Source organism: Ostrinia furnacalis, unplaced genomic scaffold, assembly GCF_004193835.3.
Source record: "Ostrinia furnacalis isolate ACB-3 unplaced genomic scaffold, ASM419383v2 OfSCF2954, whole genome shotgun sequence".
NCBI classification, from domain to species: domain Eukaryota; kingdom Metazoa; phylum Arthropoda; class Insecta; order Lepidoptera; family Crambidae; genus Ostrinia; species Ostrinia furnacalis.
Genome location: NW_021133193.1, coordinates 1 through 21,714, shown reverse-complemented (window position 1 = coordinate 21,714; position 21,714 = coordinate 1). Strand labels below are relative to the sequence as shown.

Below are 21,714 nucleotides of genomic sequence, written 5' to 3'. Positions count from 1 at the left end.
TGATTACTCTGTGTGTGTGAATTTCTAATGCGACACTGAGTTTCGAACTCAGCGCATTAATGAGGGTTTTTGCGATTGAAAAATCCGCCAGATGGCAATACGTAGACGTGAGGTCCAAATGCTGCATGATTGGTTATTTTTGACATGACAATGACAGATATGTCAAAATCCACCAATCATGCAGCATTTGGACCTCGCGTCTACGTATTGTCATCTGGCGGATTTTTCAATCGCGAAAACCCTCATTGGCATATCTCTATATCTCTATAGGCAAACGCAAACAGTACAGTCCAAGACAAAACACTGCTGCAACTCCTGTACCTCTAGTACGAAAAACTTTCGAGTTCGTTTCGTTGCGTATTCAAAGTGTCATCGAAAAATTTTGTATGAAAAATTAAACAGCGCCCCCTAGGGCGGCTATAATATAGGGGGCGCTGTTTAATTTTTCATACAAAATTTTTCGATGACACTTTGAATACGCAACGAAACGAACTCGAAAGTTTTTCGTACTAGAGGTACTGGTCTCTAAGACCCCCACCTGTGATGGCACGCACGGCGCAAGCGGGCAGCCGCGAATGCAACAGTGCGGGCGTGGCGGCGGGCGACATGGCGGCGGCGGCCACGGTCTGCAGCTGCCAGCCGCGCAGCTTCCAAGCCACGCTGCTGTCGCACTCCGCCGGCTCCGGTCGGCCGGTTGGCATGGCGTGCACCTTTGTGTCGTCGGTTAGGCCTTCCATGCTGCAAAAATATTCATTTGTTAGTCAAAATTCTTCTTGAGGCGTCAAATAGAACGCTTACGTAGCGCGCGCTAGAGAGCCTGAAGTCGCTCTATAGACCTGTTCATTTCTCCGAGTAAATATTTATTTATTTATATCCAAAACAATACATGCGAGGCTGTACAATACAGCATATAGCAATACATGTGGGCGGGGCACATAGCTCGAAGAGCTGATGGCCGCTGGGGCAGGAAAGTTCTTGAGTGGCGACCACGAGCTGGAAGACGTAGCGTGGGCAGGCCTCCCACTAGGTGGACCGACGATCTGGTGAAGGTCGCGGGAAGTACCTGGATGCAAGCGGCGCAGGACCGGTCTTTGTGGAAATCCTTGAGGGAGGCCTTTGTCCAGCAGTGGACGTCTTTCGGCTGATACGAACGAACATGCGAGGCGCATGGAAAGCGCACAGTAGCTTCTTGTTGTCTGTTATCAGTCCAATCCCATTGGCACAGTATCGATCACTGACGTATGTAAACGAAACGGTGCTCGGCTCTGAGACAAGCTAAATTACACCATTTTGTTGACACTGAGTAGACATTTTCAATCTAAATTATATTTGACTAGCGGCCGCCCGCGACTTCGTACGCGTGAATCCTGTTTTTCCCGCTAATTCCCGTTCCCGTGGGAATTTCGGGAATTCCTTTCTTAGTGCACCTCTACGGTACCTAAGCTACGTCCCTTCCAAATTTCAAGTGCCTACGTTTAGCCGTTTAGGCTGTGCGTTGATCTGTCAGTCAGTTTCTCCTTTTATATATTTAGATAAAGAAATTAGTCAAAATATGAAACATACCTTTCTTCTTGATCCATAGGAATATCCATTTGTTCCAAAAGCATCTTGAATAATTCCGGGCGAATGTAGCACATTGAGCACAATACTGAAACGAAAAAATGATAAATATAAGTTCAATTTTAATTTATAATTGTTATCGATCAACTTATGAAAAAGATGTAATGTTACTTACTGGAATCAAGGGATTTCTTTAGTAGACTAGATTCGGGAACATCCTTGACCCACGTGTACACTAACTCGAACAAGTCATCTGTGATGAGCTGTTCCAAGTCTTCTAGAGATCTTTCTTCTTTTAACGTCCATAACACCTACAAAAGAAAACATATTAAATAATGTCGGAAAAAAGGCGACTTTATGCGGTAGTCCATGATTGACATGAACTTTCCTCGTCAGTAAGTTCAATTTTTATATAATAGGTATGTGTACGTAATTATACAAAATCAACAAGAGGGCGCCTTTCCCTGTGTCGCATAAACAACTAAGCGGTGCTACGTCGGCGACGCCGCGACGGAGCCGCAACGCATTGTATGGCCTCTGAGCCAAAGTACACGATGCTGCCGCAGATTTCGTGTTAGCGTACCGCCCGCTACAGATATTTCTATGTAAGCGCTCCTGCACACGACGCCGCCACCGCGTCGCTCCCGCGCCGTCAAAGCATAATTTTACCCGTCCACTATACTGATGTTAGTATACAGGGTGGTGGCGGGGCGGCAGCAGCGCAGTGGCGGCGCGGCAGCAGGCTTTACGCGGCGCGTATCCAAAGTAAAAAAAAAAATCTAGTGGCAGTGGGCGGGGCACATAGCTCGTGTAGAGACAATGGCCATTGGGGCATGAAAGTTCTCGAGTGGCGACCACGGGCTGGAAGACGTAGCGTGGGCAGGCTTCCTACTAGGTGGACCGACGATCTGGTAAAGGTCGCGGGAAGAACCTGGATGCGGGCAGCGCAGGATGTTCATTGTGGAAAACCTTGGGGGAGGCCTTTGTCCAGCAGTGGACGTCATTTGGCTGACACGAACGAACGATCCACAGTATAAAAGTGCGGCGTAGGCACGGCGACAGCGCGGCAGCGGCATCGTGTGCAGGAGCGTTAAGACGACTCAGCGACACGGAACGCATCATGAGCTCTCTCTGCCTATATCATGTTCGGTATTGTTCTCACCGTGGCCACGCCGCGTAGCCAGCGCTCGGCGGCGCCGGCCAGCCACTGCAGGTAGCGTGCTGCGAGGCGTCGTGTGCTCCCTGTACATGTGTGCTCCCTGTGCATGTGTGCTCACCGTGGCCAGCGTGTGCGTGAGCGCGGCGGAGGGCGGCGTGCGGTCGCGCAGCCAGCGCTCGGCGGCGCCGGCCAGCCACTGCAGGTAGCGTGCTGCGAGGCGTCGTGTGCTCCCTGTACATGTGTGCTCCCTGTGCATGTGTGCTCACCGTGGCCAGCGTGTGCGTGAGCGCGGCGGAGGGCGGCGTGCGGTCGCGCAGCCAGCGCTCGGCGGCGCCGGCCAGCCACTGCAGGTAGGCGTGGGCGGCGCCGGCGGGGCAGCGCGCGCATAATTGCCGCACTAGCTCGCACACGCCGTTCATGGCGCCGCCGCAGCCGCGCATGTTGGGGGACACTTGGAACTCTGGAACAGAACGATATGGTCAAATTAGAAAAACATTTCAAGCTGTTATATACGGGCAGACTGGAGCAGTCAATGTAGACTGCTTTAAAGCTACAACTGATACTAAACTATGTACGGGAAAACACTAGCGTCTTTTGAGCGCAGTCTTCTTGCCAGCGCCCGTGCAGCGTCGACAAGTAATGCTGGTGACGCATCCATGCGACGCTAATACAACGTCTGTTTTCGGACAAGTAACAGGAGTTGGCGTCACGGCGTCCCTGCGCAGGCGTTGGCGAGATGACGATGTTCAAAAGGCACTATACTACACAGAGACGGTTTGAAATACACTGCTCGGCTAGATGAATCGTAACTTTATTTCGAATTACAACATTCATAAAACGGTTTCACCAATCGCCTACCTACAGAGTAAATAATGATGCGAAAACACAGAACGTTACAAGGTTTACAAAGTTGTTGAGATTAGACGTACAAATTCCACAACAACACAAGTATCTACAAGTAGACTTACCGTGAGCTCTAGCAGCAGAATCGGTCTGCAACAGAGCCGTCAGCACTCTCGCGCGATGCGCAGGCGACGGCGCGTGCACGGCAGCGGCTAACAGTGCGTGGTGCGCGTGGTGCGCCGGCGGTCCTCCTCCTAACACACACGCGCACAGCGCGTTGATCGCGCCGGCGCCCGCGGCCGCGCCCCAGCGCGTCGCGCCGGATCGCGCGCGCGTGCACGCGGATATCACGCACGCCCAGTTGTTCCTGCGGGAACCGGTACTATTAATACGATGGCGCTGCTCGTTCGACAAAGTTGTTAGTGGGACAATGTGGCGTTTTTGTTAGTTAGAATGAAAACTGCATTGAAACAACGCAGTTAATCAAAATAGAGAAACACGGGTCTTAACGCGACCGCACAGCGCGTTGATCGCGCCGGCGCCCCAGCGCGTGGCCCCGGATCGCGCGCGCGTGCACGCGGATATCACGCACGCCCAGTTGTTCCTGCGGGAACCGGTACTATCAATACGGTGGCGCTGCTCGTTCGACATAGTGGTTAGTGGGAAAGCGTGGCGTTTTTGTTAGTTAGAATTAGGACTGCTTTGGGACAATGCAGTCAATTAAAATAGAGAAACAAAGGTCTTAACGCGACCACAAAGCGCGTGGCCCCGGAGCGCGCGCGCGTGCACGCGGATATCACGCACGCCCAGTTGTTCCTGCGGGAACCGGTACTATCAATACGGTGGCGCTGCTCGTTCGACAAAGTTGTTAGTGGGACAAGGGGGCGTTTTTGTTAGTTAAGAATTAGAACTGCATTGGAACAACGCAGAGAAACACGGGTCTTAGTGCTTGTTCACGTAGGTACGCGCGGGCGCGGGTGCGGGAAACGTTGCGAGCTCGTGTTCACATTAACCACCAGGCGTTCGCGCGAGTGTGACGTACTATCGTTTCTAGCGACAAGTTCAAACTGGTTGAACTTACCTGACGTCGCGAGTGAAACGCGCGCGCCGCCGCTAGTTTGACATGAACACACACAAACATCTTCACGCGTTGAAATTAGCGCGAGCGCTCCGCGCGCACCAGTCGCTAGCTTGCCCGCTAGTTAGACCGCACCTGCGTTTCGTGCGTGAACACTTGGAATCACTACATATGTTTGATATTTCGTCACCGCGCCCGCCACCGCGCCCGCGAGTCAACGTGAACAAGCACTTAACGCGACCACACAGCGCGTAGATCGCGCTGGAGCGCGCCCGCGTGCACGCGGATATCACGCACGCCCAGTTGTTCCTGCGGGAACCGGTACTATCAATACGGTGGCGCTGCTCGTTCGACAAAGTTGTTAGTGGGACAACGGGGCGTTTTTGTTAGTTAGTATTACGACTGCATTGGGACAATGCAGTCAATTAAAATAGAGAAAGACGGGTCTTAACGCGACCACACAGCGCATTAATGGCGCCGGAACGCGCGCGCGTGCACGCGGATATCACGCACGCCCAGTTGTTCCTGCGGGAACCGGTACTATCAATACGGTGGCGCTGCTCGTTCGACAAAGTTGTTAGTGGGACAACGGGGCGTTTTTGTTAGTTAGTATTACGACTGCATTGGGACAATGCAGTCAATTAAAATAGAGAAAGACGGGTCTTAACGCGACCACACAGCGCATTAATGGCGCCGGAACGCGCGCGCGTGCACGCGGATATCACGCACGCCCAGTTGTTCCTGCGGGAACCGGTACTATCAATACGGTGGCGCTGCTCGTTCGACAAAGTTGTTAGTCGGACATCGGGGCGTTTTGTTAGAATTAGGACTGATTTGGGACAACGCAGTCAATGAAAGCTATCGTTTTAGCGCTCACCAGTTAGCGCCACTGTAGAGTAAGGTCCTGTCACTTGCTAGTAGCGAAGACAGTGGCACCAACTGGTGAGCGCTAAAGTGGAGGACTATCGCATTTGCACTCATCAAGATGGCGCCACTGTAGAGTAAGGTACTATCAATACGGTGGCGCTGCTCGTTCGACAAAGTTGTTAGTGGGACAAGGGGGCGTTTTTGTTAGTTAGAATTAGAACTGCATTGGAACAACGCAGCCATTTAAAATAGAGAAACACGGGTATTAACGCAACCACATAGCGCGTTAATGCGTGCACGCGGATATCACGCACGCCCAGTTGTTCCTGCGGGAACCGGTACTATTAATACGGTGGCGCTGCTCGTTCGACAAAGTTGTTAGTGGGACAACGGGGCGTTTTTGTTAGTCAGAATTGGGACTGCATTTGTACAACGCAGTCAGTTAAAATAGAGAAACACGGGTCTTAACGCGACCACAAAGCGCGTTGATCGCGCCGGCGCCCGCGTGCACGCGGATATCACGCACGCCCAGTTGTTCCTGCGGGAACCGGTACTATTAATACGGTGGCGCTGCTCGTTCGACATAGTTGTTAGTCGGACATCGGGGCGTTTTTGTTAGTTAGAATTAGGACTGCTTTGGGACAACGCAGTCAATTAAAATAGAGAAACATGGGTCTTAACGCGACCACAGAGCGCATTAATGGCGCCGAAGCGCGCGCGCGTGCACGCGGATATCACGCACGCCCAGTTGTTCCTGCGGGACACGGTACTATCAATACGGTGACGCTGCTAGTCCGACATAGTTGTTAGTAGTGTTGCCGATCGATAGTCGACTATCGATAGTCTATCGATAGTCTATCGATAGTCAAACTATCGCAAGACTATCGATTGGCCTATCGATAGTATCGATACTGTCGATAGTATCGATACTATCGATAGCTCAAAACGAGGCAATACTATTGAATATGTGCAATACTATCGATACTATCGATAGTATTATTGCTCGTGAAGAATAAACTCTCGATAGTATCGATACTATCGATAGTATTGTCGCTTTTGAATAAAAAGCTATCAATACTATCGATAGTATCGATACTATCGATTGTTCTAGACTATCGATAGTTTGGCAATTTACAATAGTATCGTTTACAATATTTGGGTATAATAGTCAATAGGCACAACAATAGGGTTATTGGAATACTTGAATTATTTCATATAGTTAACCATAACATTTAATTATATTTTTCCAAAATTGGCAATACATTTTATTTGTCGTACTTAACTAATGCAGGTAGTTTTAAATACAAGTGAGATTATTATTGTTAGTTATATGTTTAGTTGGTAAGTCAAGAAAAACATTTGAAATATTATAAAAATGAATTTAAACATACCCAATACTATTGCAAATTTACAGACTATCGATAGTCTAGAACAATCGATAGTATCGATACTATCGATAGTATTGATAGCTTTTTATTCAAAAGCGACAATACTATCGATAGTATCGATACTATCGATAGTTTATTCTTCACGAGCAACAATACTATCGATAGTATCGATAGTATTGCACATATTCAATAGTATTGCCTCGTTTTGAGCTATCGATAGTATCGATAGTATCGACAGTATCGATACTATCGATAGGCCTATCGATGGAGAAGGCTTTTTCGAATGAAAACTATCGATAGTTTTACTATCGATAGTTCGGCAACACTAGTTGTTAGTGGGACAAGGGGGCGTTTTTGTTAGTTAGAATTAGGACTGCATTGGAACAACGCAGTCAATTAAAATAGAGAAACACGGGTCTTAACGCGACCACAGCGCATTGATCGCGCCGGCGCCCGCGGCCGCGCCCCAGCGCGTCGCGCCGGATCGCGCGCGCGTGCACGCGGATATCACGCACGCCCAGTTGTTCCTGCGGGAACCGGTACTATCAATACGGTGGCGCTGCTCGTTCGACATAGTTGTTAGTGGGACAACGGGGCGTTTTTGTTAGTTAGAATTAGGACTGCATTTGAACAACACAGTCAGTTAACATAGAGAAACACGGGTCTTAACGCGACCACAAAGCGCGTTGATCGCGCCGGAGCGCGCGCGCGTGCACGCGGATATCACGCACGCCCAGTTGTTCCTGCGGGAACCGGTACTATCAATACGGTGGCGCTGCTCCTTCGACAAAGTGGTTAGTGGGAAAAGGGGGCGTTTTTGTTAGTTAGAATCAAATTACGACTGCATTGGGACAACGCAGTCAATTGAAATAGAGAAACAAAATTATGTATGTAAACCCCTTTGCTTGAATTTGTGTCTGTCTAGTTGGTTGTCCTAATTAAATAAATAAACACGGGTCTTAACGCCACCACACAGTGCGTTGATCGCGCCGGCGCCCGCGGCCGCGCCCCAGCGCGTCGCGCCGGAACGCGCGCGCGTGCACGCGGATATCACGCACGCCCAGTTGTTCCTGCGGGAACCGGTACTATCAATACGGTGGCGCTGCTCGTTCGACAAAGTTGTTAGTGGGACAACGGGGCGTTTTTGTTAGTTAGAATTAGGACTGCATCGGGACAACGCAGTCAGTTAAAATAGAGAAGCACGGGTCTTAACGAGATGAATTACATAATTAATGTACACTCGTGGTTCTCTTTTTTAATTGAAATGGAACGCGAAAGTTTAAAATCTTATATAACGCGATCAATGTTCGTTAAGAAGTTATGAGTAATATCAAAGCTTTTCTGCATGTTCCTGGCTGAAGTCCGACGATGTTCCAACAGTGACCGTATTAGCATTGTCAGCTTTCACGCCTCCGTAGTTCAGTAGTAAAAAGCTTGTCTCGAGTCGCAGCACGGCGGGCACACGCGGCCGCCGGTGACGTCACGCGGTACTCACGGCGCGGGCGGCGGCGCGGGCGGCGCGTGCGGGCTGAAGGCGGGCGCCACGAGCAGCCGCAGCTGCAGCAGGCCCATGTTGGACGAGTCGCGCGGGCGGTAGAGCCGCAGCTGGACGGTGGAGCACACCACGGGCCGCGCCAGCGCCAGGCGGATGAACGTCATGCCGGCCGTGCACTGCGGCGGGCCCAGCGGCGCCACCGTGTCGCCGCAGCCGGCCTCGATGCCCACGGCGCCTGGGCACGCTGCGCACAAAAAGAGAAAATTTAGCTTCTGCTACTTTAGGCTATGAACTCAAGGAGCGATTTTCGCTCGCGCTCGCCGCGGTTACGAATTTGTAGCTCCTCTAAAATACAGATAAAAACTGAATGACATACTTCGCGACGTGGTTGACATCCGCGGCGGGCACAGTTATTCGCGACGACTGTTGCACCGGCAGGCAACTTATAGAACCGTGCGAGTCGCGGTCAGCCGCAGCCTCGGCGGGTTGCATCCACGGTAGATAATCGCCCTCCAAGTTTGACAACGCAGTCAATTAAAATAAAGAAACACGGGTCTTAACGCGACCACACAGCGCGTGGATAGCGCCGGCGCCCGCGGCCGCGTCCCATTGCGTCGCGCCGGAGCGCCAAGCTCCAAGTTTGCGGAGAGAACTCCAATGTCGTGAGTTTGGAAATAAATTAAATTACTGCTGTGACTCACTGGCAAGACTAGTGAGGTGCGACTGCAGCTGCAGCTCGTGTAACGCAGCAGCGTAGGGCAGCGTGAGCGTGAGCGCGAGCGACGTATCATCAGCGCTGAAGGAGTGGCTGATACAGTAGTAATGTCACTGATACTTACTGGCTAGACTAGTAAGATGCGGGTGAGCGTGAGCACCAGAGACGTATCATCAGCGCTGAAGGAGTATACAGTAGTAATAAAGCTGTGACTCACTGGCTAGACTAGTAAGATGCGGCTGCAACTGTAGCTCGTGTAAGGCCGCAGCATAGGGCAGCGTGAGCGTGAGCGCGAGCGACGTGTCGTCAGCGCTGAAGAAGTGACTGACACAATAATAATGATGTTGGTATGACTCACTGGCTAGACTAGTAAGATGCGGCTGCAACTGCAGCTCGTGTAACGCAGCAGCGTAAGGCAGCGTGACCGCGAGCGACGTGTCATCAGCGCTGAAGGAGTGGCTGATACAGTAGTAATGTTGCTGTGACTCACTGGCTAGACTAGTAAGATGCGGCTGCAACTGCAGCTCGTGCAGCGCCGCAGCGTAGGGCAGCGTGAGCGTGAGCGCCAGCGACGTGTCGTCAGCGCTGAAGAAGTGACTGACACAATAATAATGATGTTGGTATGACTCACTGGCTAGACTGGTAAGGTGCGACTGAAACTGCAGCTCATGAAGCGCAGCGACATAGAGCAGCTTGAGCGTGAGCGCCATAATTATATCATCGCTGAAGAAGTGGCTGTAGTATGTACAGTACAGTAGTAATGTCGCAGGTACTCACTGGCTAGACTAGTAAGATGCGGTTGCAACTGTAGCTCGTGTAACGCAGCAGCGTAGGGCAGCGTGAGCGTGAGAGCCAGCGACGTGTCGTCAGCGCTGAAGAAGTGACTGACACAATAATAATGATGTTGGTATGACTCACTGGCTAGACTAGTAAGATGCGGCTGCAACTGCAACTCGTGTAAGGCCGCAGCGTAGGGCAGCGTGAGCGTGAGCGCCAGAGACGTATCATCGCTAAAGAAGTGGCTGTAGTAAGTACTGTACAGTAGTAATGTTGCTGATACTCACTGGCTAGACTAGTAAGATGCGGCTGCAACTGCAGCTCGTGTAAGGCCGCAGCGTAGGGCAGCGTGAGCGTGAGAGCCAGCGACGTGTCGTCAGCGCTGAAGAAGTGGTAGGACCAGGCGGCCGCGCGCACGCGCCGCGCCGCGCACGTGCCGCGCCCGCTGCTCGTGCCCGAGCCTTCGAGCAGCACGTCCGCCGCCTGCGCGGTCGGGTTGCCGCACGACACCGAACCTGCAACAAGCATTACGTTATACCAGGCCTGTTCATCTCCGCGAGTTTACATCGAAAACAAAACACGCACGATGGCCCACCTACAGGATACTATTCGACAAGGCCTCACATACGAGCGAACATTGACTCACGCACGCGTATTCTTGTGTATGACGGAAGAAAATAAAGAAAATGGTGTACTAAATACTGTGCAGTATTTAACTGCCTAAATAATAATAAAAACACAGAATGTACTTTTTTAAGTTGCCTCAAGATACTGAGAGGTAAATAAGTGGTTAATATTATTCATGATAATTCATGCTAAATCATGTATTTCCTTCGCCATTTTCCGCAGTTTGGCCCCTCACGTCACATCATTTTACCGAAGTCAGCCCTATAGCTTCGGCGCAGTGCCGATCACTGACGCTTGTCAACAAAATGGTGCTTGACTCTTGAGACAGGCTAAATTACACCATATTGTTAATGACATTGAGCATACATTTTCTTAAATACCTTCGCGAAGTAAATTTTCTGTACGTAGTACTTATTATTATTCTGTGGTTATACTTCTATGTTTGACGACATGCTTTTTTTGAACTGATATTGCGACGATTGCGTGCGAGCAAGCACTTTTACTCTACCTTTACTTGCTCTCTCTGAACAGGTATACCATGAAGATTTTATTGTCAACTAGCAATCAATAGTTTCTCATTAAACAAACTTAAACTACGGGCGTGTTATTTATAGCCTGACCAGGAACATAAAAACCCTCGCCATGTTGCGGAAAACTAATGGTACTAATTTCTTTTAATGGCAACAGTAACTGAAAACTTCATTGACATGTCACCTTTCATGTCAGTCTATTGCTGTCAAAGTGTAAACAAACTTTATTTTAAATGTGCGCAATTGATTTTGTGAATGAAATTGCTAAAATCTTTTTATAGTCGTGAAAGAAAAGTGGTTCACAATGTGTTAAAGTATTTGTCGAAGAGAAATACCAAGGGTTCGGACAATATTTTCATTGAATAATGTTTCCAACAAAGGTTGTCAAATTGACTGACATGTTTATCGTATAGTACAGTCCACTATGAAAATTAGCTGTGGTTTGTATCAACTACCTATTTTAAAGTTTTTGTCACTTTCTAAGTGTTGAATTTTATGGAATTGGGAAAGAAGTACCGAGTTTGAAGCGTTCATGAGCAGACATTGCAGTTAAATATTCAAGTTCTGAATTTGATTATTGATGAATAATAAAATAAATCCTACTAGCTCGATTGATGGTTTCATTTAATTTATTTAAACCAAGTTACCTATAATAATATTTTTTCGTTAATTTATGAAAATATCAAATTAGCCCGTAATCCTGAATCATGATACATAAAGTTAGCCTATTAATTTAAAACAGGTACGACTGTACTCAGTGTTGCACTATCAAATGCAATTGACGCGCCTCTATGCCAGGGTTTTTATGTTCCTGGTCAGGCTATACATGATTTGGAATAATTTTAGGTAACCAACGCCTAACGAGCTTACATTGTAGAACTTATCTGGTTACTTAGAATCTGCATTTCAAAAGAAACACAAATAATAAGACTGATATGGACAGATGGTCAACCTTAGGATAATATCATTACTTGGACAAGTTTGGTTGATATGGTGACCATAACAAATAAGATAACTTAGACAAGATTATAAAACAAAATATCATGAATAGACCATCATTATGTCTCGTTAATTACCACATTAAAAACCACAACATCGATAAAATAATATTCACAAGTATAGTTGACTTACACAGCGGTGCAATGTTGACGAGCCCGTTAGTGGTCTCAATGACGGGCGGCTGGTTCTTCTTGCTGCTGGTAGCGGGCGTGGAAAGGTTAATGAGCTGCGGCGGCAGCTTCAGGTAGTTCATCAGCGAGGACACCAGCCCCTGGCTGTTGCTCGGTCCTGACTGCAAAAGAAATGGATTGGAAATTGAAAATTACTTCAGAGTTCAAATAAAGTCTTATTCCCGTTAAATATAATCACGTGGCTGTGTTTCATTTACCGTCGGAGAAGCCTGGGTATACGTGCTAACGTTTGTCCAAACCAAAGTCGCCAGTATACAAGATGTATCTGAAAAAATATTGCAGCTTCAATCCACTTCAGAATGGCAACTTTCGTACCGCTGGTCGGGAATAGCATCCTTAAAATGCATACCTAATTGACCTTGGATGAAGTAATGTAATAATCATGCAAGCCGTGGGGGAAATCCTTGAGATGACTTTGTCCAGCAGTGTGCGTCATTTGGCTGACATAAACGAACGAAGTAACCCGGTAACGGGACGATTCCCACCTCCCATCTTTCCCACCGCTGCAACTCCTGTGTAGCCAGGACCTACAGCTTGACAACTAATAAAAACCCAGCCAGTGAAGGTCAAGTTTGAAGTAACCCGGTAGCTTACCAGATGGCAGGCGGTGAGCTTCTCAACGGCCAGCTCCAGCCCGCCGGCCTCGATGAAAGCCGCCTGCGCTTCGGGCTTGTCCAGCAGACGGATGATTAGCTGCTGCATAGCTTGAGATAGGTGGACGACTTCTTCTTTCCCTATACAAAATAATTGAAACTTTAGCATTATGGCGCATAGCTAACGGGACTATTCCCAAGTTGCAACTCCTGTGTAGCCAGGATCTGCAGCTTGACCGTCAATAAAAACCCAACCAGTGAAGGCCAAGTTTATCCCGTAGAAAGTGGCGAATAACTAGTGGGTTCACATCTACAGGAATACAAAAAGACTTACCCCCTTACAAATAAAACTTATACTCTAACGTTTAGTATGGAAATGTCATTTTAAAACAGTGTTCAACAACTGTGTAACTTTTTATTAGTAAGGGGGTAAAGAACTAAGCTCAATCGGCATCTAATGTACCTAATTCTCAATTTAGTAACCGAGTGGTTCTGGGAAAAAAAATAGTATATCGAAATCTCAAGTTCATATCAGATGAAAGTGTTTTAAAAGCCTAGTTGCAAAAATAAACTAACCCTTTTTACGGAGGTAATGAAGACGCAACAAGCAAATGGTTACTTACTGATGAAGTCCATAATGCTAGAAACCATAAGCACAGGGTTGGCAGCCACGCTAGGGATGGTGGCTACGAGCCAGAACACCTCCTCCTTCAGAGACGCGTAGTCGCCAGCCGTCTCTGAGTTCATTCCTGAATATAAAAGGCAATAAATTAGCAACATGTTTTAAACACTTGATTAATAGTCAATGTTATTCAGTTAATAAGATAAAGTACATATTAATTATTTACCAGAGTTCAAAAATAGGTTACTCATGCCGTCGCACATGGACAGCGTTCTGTAGAATCTCTCCATAATGAGTGGGTGTTGTAGTACTGTGGACAAAAAAAGATAGATTAAAGGTACAGATTAATTTTCTTTCCTTGATAAAAATCGACCTTAAAGATTAATAAATAGGGTTGATTGTCGTTGGGGGCAGCATCCTATGAGTGCTGCGCCCGCACATTTCAACAATCGACCTTGTGCACTAAGCATTAGGGTGTATTGTTACCTGTGTCAGCGTGGCAAGGCGTTCTCGCAGCTTGCTGCTTGCGTTCGTCTTCCACATTAGTAGCCGCGTGCTGTGAATGCTGCGCCTTGCTTTCGTCCGTTTGTGACTGTTCGCCCGTGGACATGTTCGGACTTGATCCAGACTGGAATTGGAAAATAAAGTTGTTAGAGGAACACTTGCGTTGTTTTACAGTTACAAAGTGGTCTTTCTTGACTAACTATAATATTTTTGACGGTATAAATACAAATAAAGTAACCATATTTATTTGTCATTTTCATAATCCAAGTTTCCGGTAATGGGTCATCACCTTTGACCAGTGAAGTCAAGGTTTACCCCTTGCGCAGTGAACGTGTTAGGGATCCCTTAAACTAACGTCTTTCAAACGTCACCTGCGCAGTGCCGACACGCATTCGCGCAGCGATATAGCGACGCCGAGTGCCAACCCTGAGTATAGCGGGGTTTTGAGCTCCCAGAAAGTTGTGATGAAAAGCGTTGGATGCTCAACAATGTGGAACCCACCAGCGCAAGATGGGGGTAGGGCACCGCCAGCAGCTTGCGTCATGAATTCACCTTTTGATTCGGTTGACGGGCGACTGTTTTTCTTCTATTACCAACCGCCGGTCATGCGATAATCGCTTTCCAAGTTTGCAGACGACAATCGCAACGACGTAGACCGCATAGAAGTCTGCTTTCTTGAGTCTGACAAAATGTTGCAGGGACTCACTGGCTAGACTAGTGTGGTGCGGCTGCTGCAACTGCAGCTCATGCAGCATGCATTTTGTATTGATATCAAGGTAGACTTTGACATTGGGGTAAACAGAGCATCTGTTAAATGCCTAACAATACTCACCGGCGCGGGCGGCGGGTAGGGCACGGCCAGCAGCTTGCGGCAGTAGTGCAGCAGCTGGGCCAGCACGGCGCGTCGCAGCGGGGCGCGCCGGCCGCCGCCGCCCAGCACGTCGGCCAGCAGCCCCGACAGCCGCGCCTCCGACCCGGCCTCGCCGCGCGAGCTGTTGCTCTCGCGCACCCAGCCGGCTGACATGTGAGCTGGGGAACAAAGTGATGTTAGTGAATAAACAATTTTTAAGCGGCACGGTACGGCATTATGAATTGCACGTCAATGAGGGCTATCGTTTTTATACTTAACAATTGGCACCCCTGGCGATTAACAGGACCTTACTCCACAGTGGCGCCATCTTGATGAGTGCAAATGCGACAGTCCTCCTACCACTTTCGCGCTCACCAGTTGGTGCCACTGTCTTCGCTACTAGCGAGTGACAGGACCTTACTCTACAGTGGCGCTAACTGGTGAGTGCTTAAACGATAGCCCTCATTATGATGCTATAAAAATATTATAAAGCCGGGTATCCACTAGAAGCAGCCTCGGATCGTGCGGCCGCCTCGACCCGCGGCTGTTTTAATGGAGACTGCCTTAACCGACTCACAACTCTTTGCGAGGCAAATTTCGTCGCCGCGGACCGAGCCACATTTTGTCACTCGGGACAAGGCAGCCGCTCGGCAAGAGTCTGCCTCTAGTGGATACGCGGCTTTACGCTTTGTGCCGCGCCATACACCTCAACGTCACACAAATGCGGTCAATCGATAGACGTGCGTTGTATTATGAGTCTAATAATAAGCTAGTGACGTCACGACTTATTTTAGATAAGTTATGTCTTAGTTAGAATAATATACAGGGTGGAATTTTGTAATGCCACCTGGAGGGAAAGTACTCTTAATACTGTAGATAAAAAAAATCACTCAAAGAAAACATTCCTTTATTTTTCAAAAGAAACAAAACTCTATTCAAAAATTTTCAAAAATTTGCTTGCCATACTCGAGCATCGAACCAACTCAAATCTGTTAAAAATTACACCCTCTATTTTTATTGTATCAATCGTTAGAGTTAAGTATAAGGATGAAATCTCTCTAAGAAACTTGATAAATCAATTGAAAGGAAAATCATGAAATCTTATATGATTGTAATTATTTACAGAAAATTGTATGGTATGGTGGTAAATTTTCGAAAAATTTTCGGAAATCTTTCTTTGAGTGCAGTTCTTATTCTTTTAAAAAAAAAAAAAAGGAATGTTTTCTTTGAGTAAAATTTTCTATCTACAGTAATAAGAGTACTTTCCCTCCAAAATTCCACCCTGTATAGTAAACCGTACTTAATTCCCAGCCACCAAAGTGCCAGCCAAAGTGTCAGCCACTCACCGACGGTGTCGAGCAGCGCGACCGCGTGCTGCGTGTGGCGGCCGCTGAGCAGCTGCAGGATGGACAGCGCCAGGCGCAGCAGCGTGGCCTGCAGGTCGTAGGCCTGGCCGGGCTCGCCGCCGCGCCGCCACACGCTCGCCACCATCCGCAGCGACGCCAGCGCGCCCGCCGCGCCGCGCGCGCACACCACGCGCGACAGCAGCGCGTGCAGGGCGGACGCGGCGCCCGCGCCCGCGCCGATTGTGGCTCCGCCCTAACCGAAACAATAACGGTAAGGCCCAGTACCTCTAGCGTGAACAACTTTCGTCTACGAATCGTTTGCGTATTCGATAAAATTTGATACGAGGGCGGCACTGAAAATTTCGGGAATCAAGGAAGTGAAACAACATTACTATTTAAAAATGTATTTATTGCTTTTTAAAGTATTCTCCGCGAAATTTGACACATTTTTCCATAAACGAAACCAATCATTTAAGCAACCATTCCATTCGGAAGTTTGGGTCTCCAAAATGGCCGTTTTGTAGGCGTCCACAGCTTCTTCAGGTGATAAAAATCTCTGACCACGCAATTTATTCTTTATTTTAGGGAAAGTATAGAAATCATTAGGGCTTAGGTCGGGGCTGTATGGCGGATGGTCTAATAATTCTATGTTTTCTTGCTCTAAAAACTCTTTTGTTCTGTGCGCGGTGTGAGAACTCGCATTGTCGTGATGGAGGATGATGCGGTGGTTGCAGTTCTCTTTACGGAGTTCAGAAACGACTTGTGGAAAACAAATGCTAGCATGCCATTCTGCATTAACCGTTCTTTGTCCCCCAAGAGGAATAGATGCAACATGGCCGGTCTTGGAGACAAACGTGGCCACCATTTTTTTTGCAACACTCCGTGAACGAACAATTTTTGTTGGCTTTAACTCATTTTTGAACACCCAAACTCGTGACTGGGTTTTTGTTTCGGGTTCGTACGCACATATCCAGGATTCGTCACCTAATACGATGTTGTATACAGCATTTGAGGATCCTGCGTGTAATCTTTCGAGAGTTCTGACGCACCAAGTAACGCGAGCCGCTTTTTGCTCTTCACAGAGCGAATGCGGTATCCATCGGGAAAACAACTTTTTTACACCTAATTGTTCATGCAAGATTATTTGTATTTGACTCATGCTAATTTCTAAAGTTGCCTGAATCTCGCGGTATGTCACTCATGTCGATCTTCTTCAATCAGCTTACGCAAAATCAACGTTTTCTTAGGTGACTGCAGTTTTTGGACGACCTTGACGGGGATCATCACTGAGCTTGACACGTCCACGTTGAAATTCAGCAAACCAGCGATAAATTGTGGTTTTGGATGGGGCTTCATTACCAAATGCAGAAATCATCCGGTCAACACACTGTTTTTGTGTTAAACCACTAAGAAAGTCATAATAAATCATCGCTCTTTAATTTTCTCGAGTCAATTCCATTTTCTCAACGACTAAACAAGTTTCACAAGACCTTGTGATAAGACCAAGAATCTTTTTTTAAATAAATAAATGGTATTCGATGTTTAAAACCAAGGAGTTTGCAATTAAAAATATTTTGATATGATAGGAACAGTGGAAATATTCCATTCCCGATACTTTTAGTGCAGCCCTCGTACCCAACCTTCGAATTAAACGATAACGTGACAATTTTGATTCTCAAAATAAGTTTCGTGAAACCATTTCTTACACTAAGTTCACTTTACGACACGTTCAAAAGGGCGCTGTTGTAGTTTACGTACTAAATCTTTTGATGGCGATTCGAGTACGCAAACGATTTGAACTCGAAAGTTTTTCGTGCTAGCCGTACTGAACAGACGGTGAAACGAAACTGCAACTTTGTGATGATTCTGATGAATGAAACTGAAACTGAAAGTTTCAAACAGTAGGCCTAAGATGCGCGCCGTGATAACTTTTATCGACGTCAAAATGTATGGGCAAAATCGATAAAATGGCGTGATAACCGCTTATCGTGGCGCGCATCTTAGGCCTACTGGTCGCGTCATGTGTGGTCTCTCAACAGACGCTATGGCAGAAACTTAGATGCAACTCAAAAGTAACTAGCAGTTGCAGTTTCGTTGCAGTTGCGTTTCACCGTCTGTTCTGGGCCTAAATCTTGTGTTTCTTCATGGCACACCAATAACTTTGCTAGACTCAAGACAAGCAAATATTGGGATACGGCAACAATATAATGCAATAACACTCAAGACAAATAAAGTTTGAGATATGGCAACAATATAATGGATGAGCATACATATTGTAATAACAACAATGATTTGGGGATAAATTATTGTGCTCAACATCTAATAATATTTGTACCCTAGAGCTTCAGGACTGCAGCAGCTGACAAACATAGTCTGAATCTTCTTAAATAATAGTTAAAATGTGATGCTCATTTCCGCATTAAAAAGTCGCTCAAACTTTTAAAAAAATACGTAAAATCTGATGCTCATTTCCGCATCAAATAGTCGCTCGAAAATGTAAATAGATATCAAACTTACAAGATAAGGTTCCGAGGAGATCACAGCGCCATCTGTGGCAACATTCATGGTGATGAACTTCACCACAGCCGGCACGAAGTGCTCGCATTCGAGTATCACTCGACCCATAGTCTGAGTGCTGCCTTCCATCTGCAAATAATGACAAATGTTAGTTACAGAAAGAGGATTTTGAAGGTTACGAAAGCTGAAAAATTATTGTTAGTTTTACAAACCTGCAAAGGCAAATTGGTGATCCAGGCGAGGGTTTGCATGGATAACACCCAACACCTCAGCGATACGTTTTCCAATCTGTAAACAAATACCACAATTTGAGTATTTCTTGAAGGATTTTAGGCTTTATAGTACATTTTGGTACTAAAATTATAACGGAAATAAACAAACATACGTCTGAAGCTATAGGCCAGGCAGTCGATCAATATTGATACAATCTGTGTAATCTGGTGTTCTATGGATTGTCGATTTTTTTTTTGGGGTAGGAATTGAGCGTAGGGCTCAAGCTTGCGCGGGCGCAGCGCAGTGTGACGCAGATGCGTGCGACGGGTTTCCACATGCGGGCATGTATTATTAGGCGTGTACCCGTGCAAGTTTTAGGCCCGATTTCCACCAAAGCGGAGCGGAGCGGAGAAGTGTCGGATCGTCAATTTTTTCTATAGAATTTGACAGCGACGTTGAGTGGAGCTGTACGGAGCGGAGACGAGAAGTGGAAATAATGAAATTTGATTGATTAATTCAACACACTTCCCTGCTCTGCTACGCTCCACATTGGTGGAAACCTTGAGCTTGAGCCTTAAGCTATAGTCTGGTCCGGGAGCACGTAGAATCTTGTCCAATGACCCCAACCTACCCTAATTATATTGCTGTCGCGACTGTGCGACGGGCGCCCGCAGTGAGTGTGCGAGCGCGACAGCAACATGCAACACGCGTGAGCGATAAGGATGGGTAGCTTGGGGTCATTGGACAAAATAGGCTAGTTTCCTAAAAAAATTTTTTTAGTCAGTCATGTTTAATATCAAAAAATATTGGACACATATATTTTTATTTGTCAATCTAACAAATAATTACATAGTTATGGTGCGTTGAAGTTCCGCACGACGTCACAACGTGCGGCACTTTTATGCAAGCATTGACGTCACGGGCGTCTTCTTATGAACTTTGGCGCGCTTTATCTCTTTAAATTTTCATTAGTTTGAAAATGAAAAATACGTGTAGAGTATTTTTTGATAAGTTAACTGACGGACTAATTAAAACTCTTGCTTTTTGACCCAGGAAACATCCCTATTCTACGTGCTCCCGGACCAGACTATACAAGTGTGTACTCACGTGCACAGCGACTGCAGCAGCGCGTTGACGGTGTCTGGGGCGAAGCGCACGCGCGGCATGTCGGCGGGCACGGCCAGCGTGGCCAGCGACCACGCGCCGCCCCACGCCGACCCGTTGAGTGTTAACCAGAGCGCGATCACGTTCTCCATGAACGTGCAGTCCATCTGTGGATTAGTAAAATAATAAAAAAAAAATTGTAGCCAATTACAAAAGACAATGCCGGAAATTGGCGTCTTTTTTTTTCGCGCGGCAATCGACCAAACTTTGTTTTTTGATTACAAAATAGTGTAATAAACCAAACTTACTATGACATGTATACCTCTAAACTAAGTCTGAACTGAGTTACGAGCGTTAGAAGTTTGATGATTTACATACTAGATTTGCTTTTTGCGCGCAAGTTTTGTGTAAGACAGACGCTATAAAAGCATTGGTTCCCAAAGTGGGGGGGCGCGCCCCTCAGGGGAGGCGAGGGGGGGCACGAAATTTTTTGGATGTTTGAAAGGGGGCGCGTCTCAAATAAGTTTGGGAACCTATAGCAATAGTATTTAACACATTGAATTAGTGACGTAATGAGAAATGACGCGTTATCAAAGTCGGTGTACACAGTGTCAAAGGTAACGCCGACCCGTTTAGCGTCAGCCAGAGGGCGATCACGTTCTCCATGAACGTTCAGTCCATCTGGAGACAGGAGCGAATTAGTGACGTAATGAGAAGTGACGCGTTATCAAAGTAAGTGTTCACAGTGTCAAAAGGCAACGCCGACCCGTTTAGCGTCAGCCAGAGCGCGATCACGTTCTCCATGAACGTGCAGTCCATCTGGAGACAGGAGCGAATTAGTGACAATCAGAAAAACAAATAGGGTCTTACACCTTTTTTTGAAATATGTTGTAAATCAATCGTAAGGTTATAATGAACCAGTGGAATTTTAATTTTAATTTTAATTTTTAAAAGCCTATAAATGACTTAAAACTTGAGTGTAAATATGATTTTGACTTTTAGCGCGGAAACGCTAGCCGCCATGCTGACTCGGCTCGTGACGTCACTCCGTTAGTTTCTTTAACTTTTTGCTTTCACAAAATCGTCCTCTGTACGGTGCGTCACCGTACAATTGCAAACATCAGCAATATATTGCTATGCGCGGCTGACCCAATTTTATATTTTATGTTTTACATTATTTTAAGTTTAGTGTTCGATTTAGCAGCCTAACAAGTGGCCGCGACTCTCGTTAATCAATTATTGTACCTTTATACGTAATCAAGTAATAAATATCTACATTCAACAAGGAGTTTGAATCATTCTCTTCATAATCAACATAATCAAGAAAGGTGTATGGCTAGCAATAGACCATACATCTTTATTCGAGCCGGATTTATCTACAATCAAGAAAACTCAGTGCTTTGTGAATCTCGCGTACGGAGCGAATCGGTCCATTTGGCCTCCCGGAAGAGGGTCTCACCAACTGGATTGAGAAGGCGCATAATCTGTACAGAGTTCGCAAAGACATTGGGGACTAGTACCTAAACAAGAAATCAAGAATCAAGCAAATAAAGAAACAAGCAAGCATTCATCAAACACTCGAACACTCATCAAAAAAGCAAGTAAATCAGGTACAAATACAATTTATAGCAAGCAATTTCAATCAATTTCAAGCAATAATCAAGCATGTCTTCAATGGAAGATATTTTAGCAAACCAAGAGCAACTCATAGATGCAATTTACAAGATCCAAACCAA

The 21,714-nt window shown here is 46.7% G+C and overlaps 1 protein-coding gene across 1 annotated transcript in view; it reads right to left on the bottom strand.

Annotated features, from left to right (window-relative positions):
- Positions 1 to 20,146, bottom strand: part of LOC114356808 (baculoviral IAP repeat-containing protein 6-like) — a gene marked incomplete at its 3' end in the record, with an annotated part of 32,133 nt that extends 11,987 nt beyond the window's left edge. Inside the window, 19 exon segments of the mRNA XM_028310164.1 lie at positions 539 to 738; positions 1,564 to 1,648; positions 1,736 to 1,871; positions 2,986 to 3,179; positions 3,688 to 3,961; positions 4,061 to 4,166; positions 7,870 to 7,980; positions 8,391 to 8,634; positions 10,170 to 10,397; positions 12,171 to 12,330; positions 12,824 to 12,963; positions 13,446 to 13,571; positions 13,656 to 13,754; positions 13,931 to 14,072; positions 14,781 to 14,977; positions 16,145 to 16,397; positions 18,662 to 18,790; positions 18,874 to 18,949; positions 19,982 to 20,146. Coding sequence (XP_028165965.1) covers positions 539 to 738; positions 1,564 to 1,648; positions 1,736 to 1,871; positions 2,986 to 3,179; positions 3,688 to 3,961; positions 4,061 to 4,166; positions 7,870 to 7,980; positions 8,391 to 8,634; positions 10,170 to 10,397; positions 12,171 to 12,330; positions 12,824 to 12,963; positions 13,446 to 13,571; positions 13,656 to 13,754; positions 13,931 to 14,072; positions 14,781 to 14,977; positions 16,145 to 16,397; positions 18,662 to 18,790; positions 18,874 to 18,949; positions 19,982 to 20,145 — 3,064 coding nt within the window.
- Between the last annotated feature and the right edge of the window lie 1,568 nt (positions 20,147 to 21,714).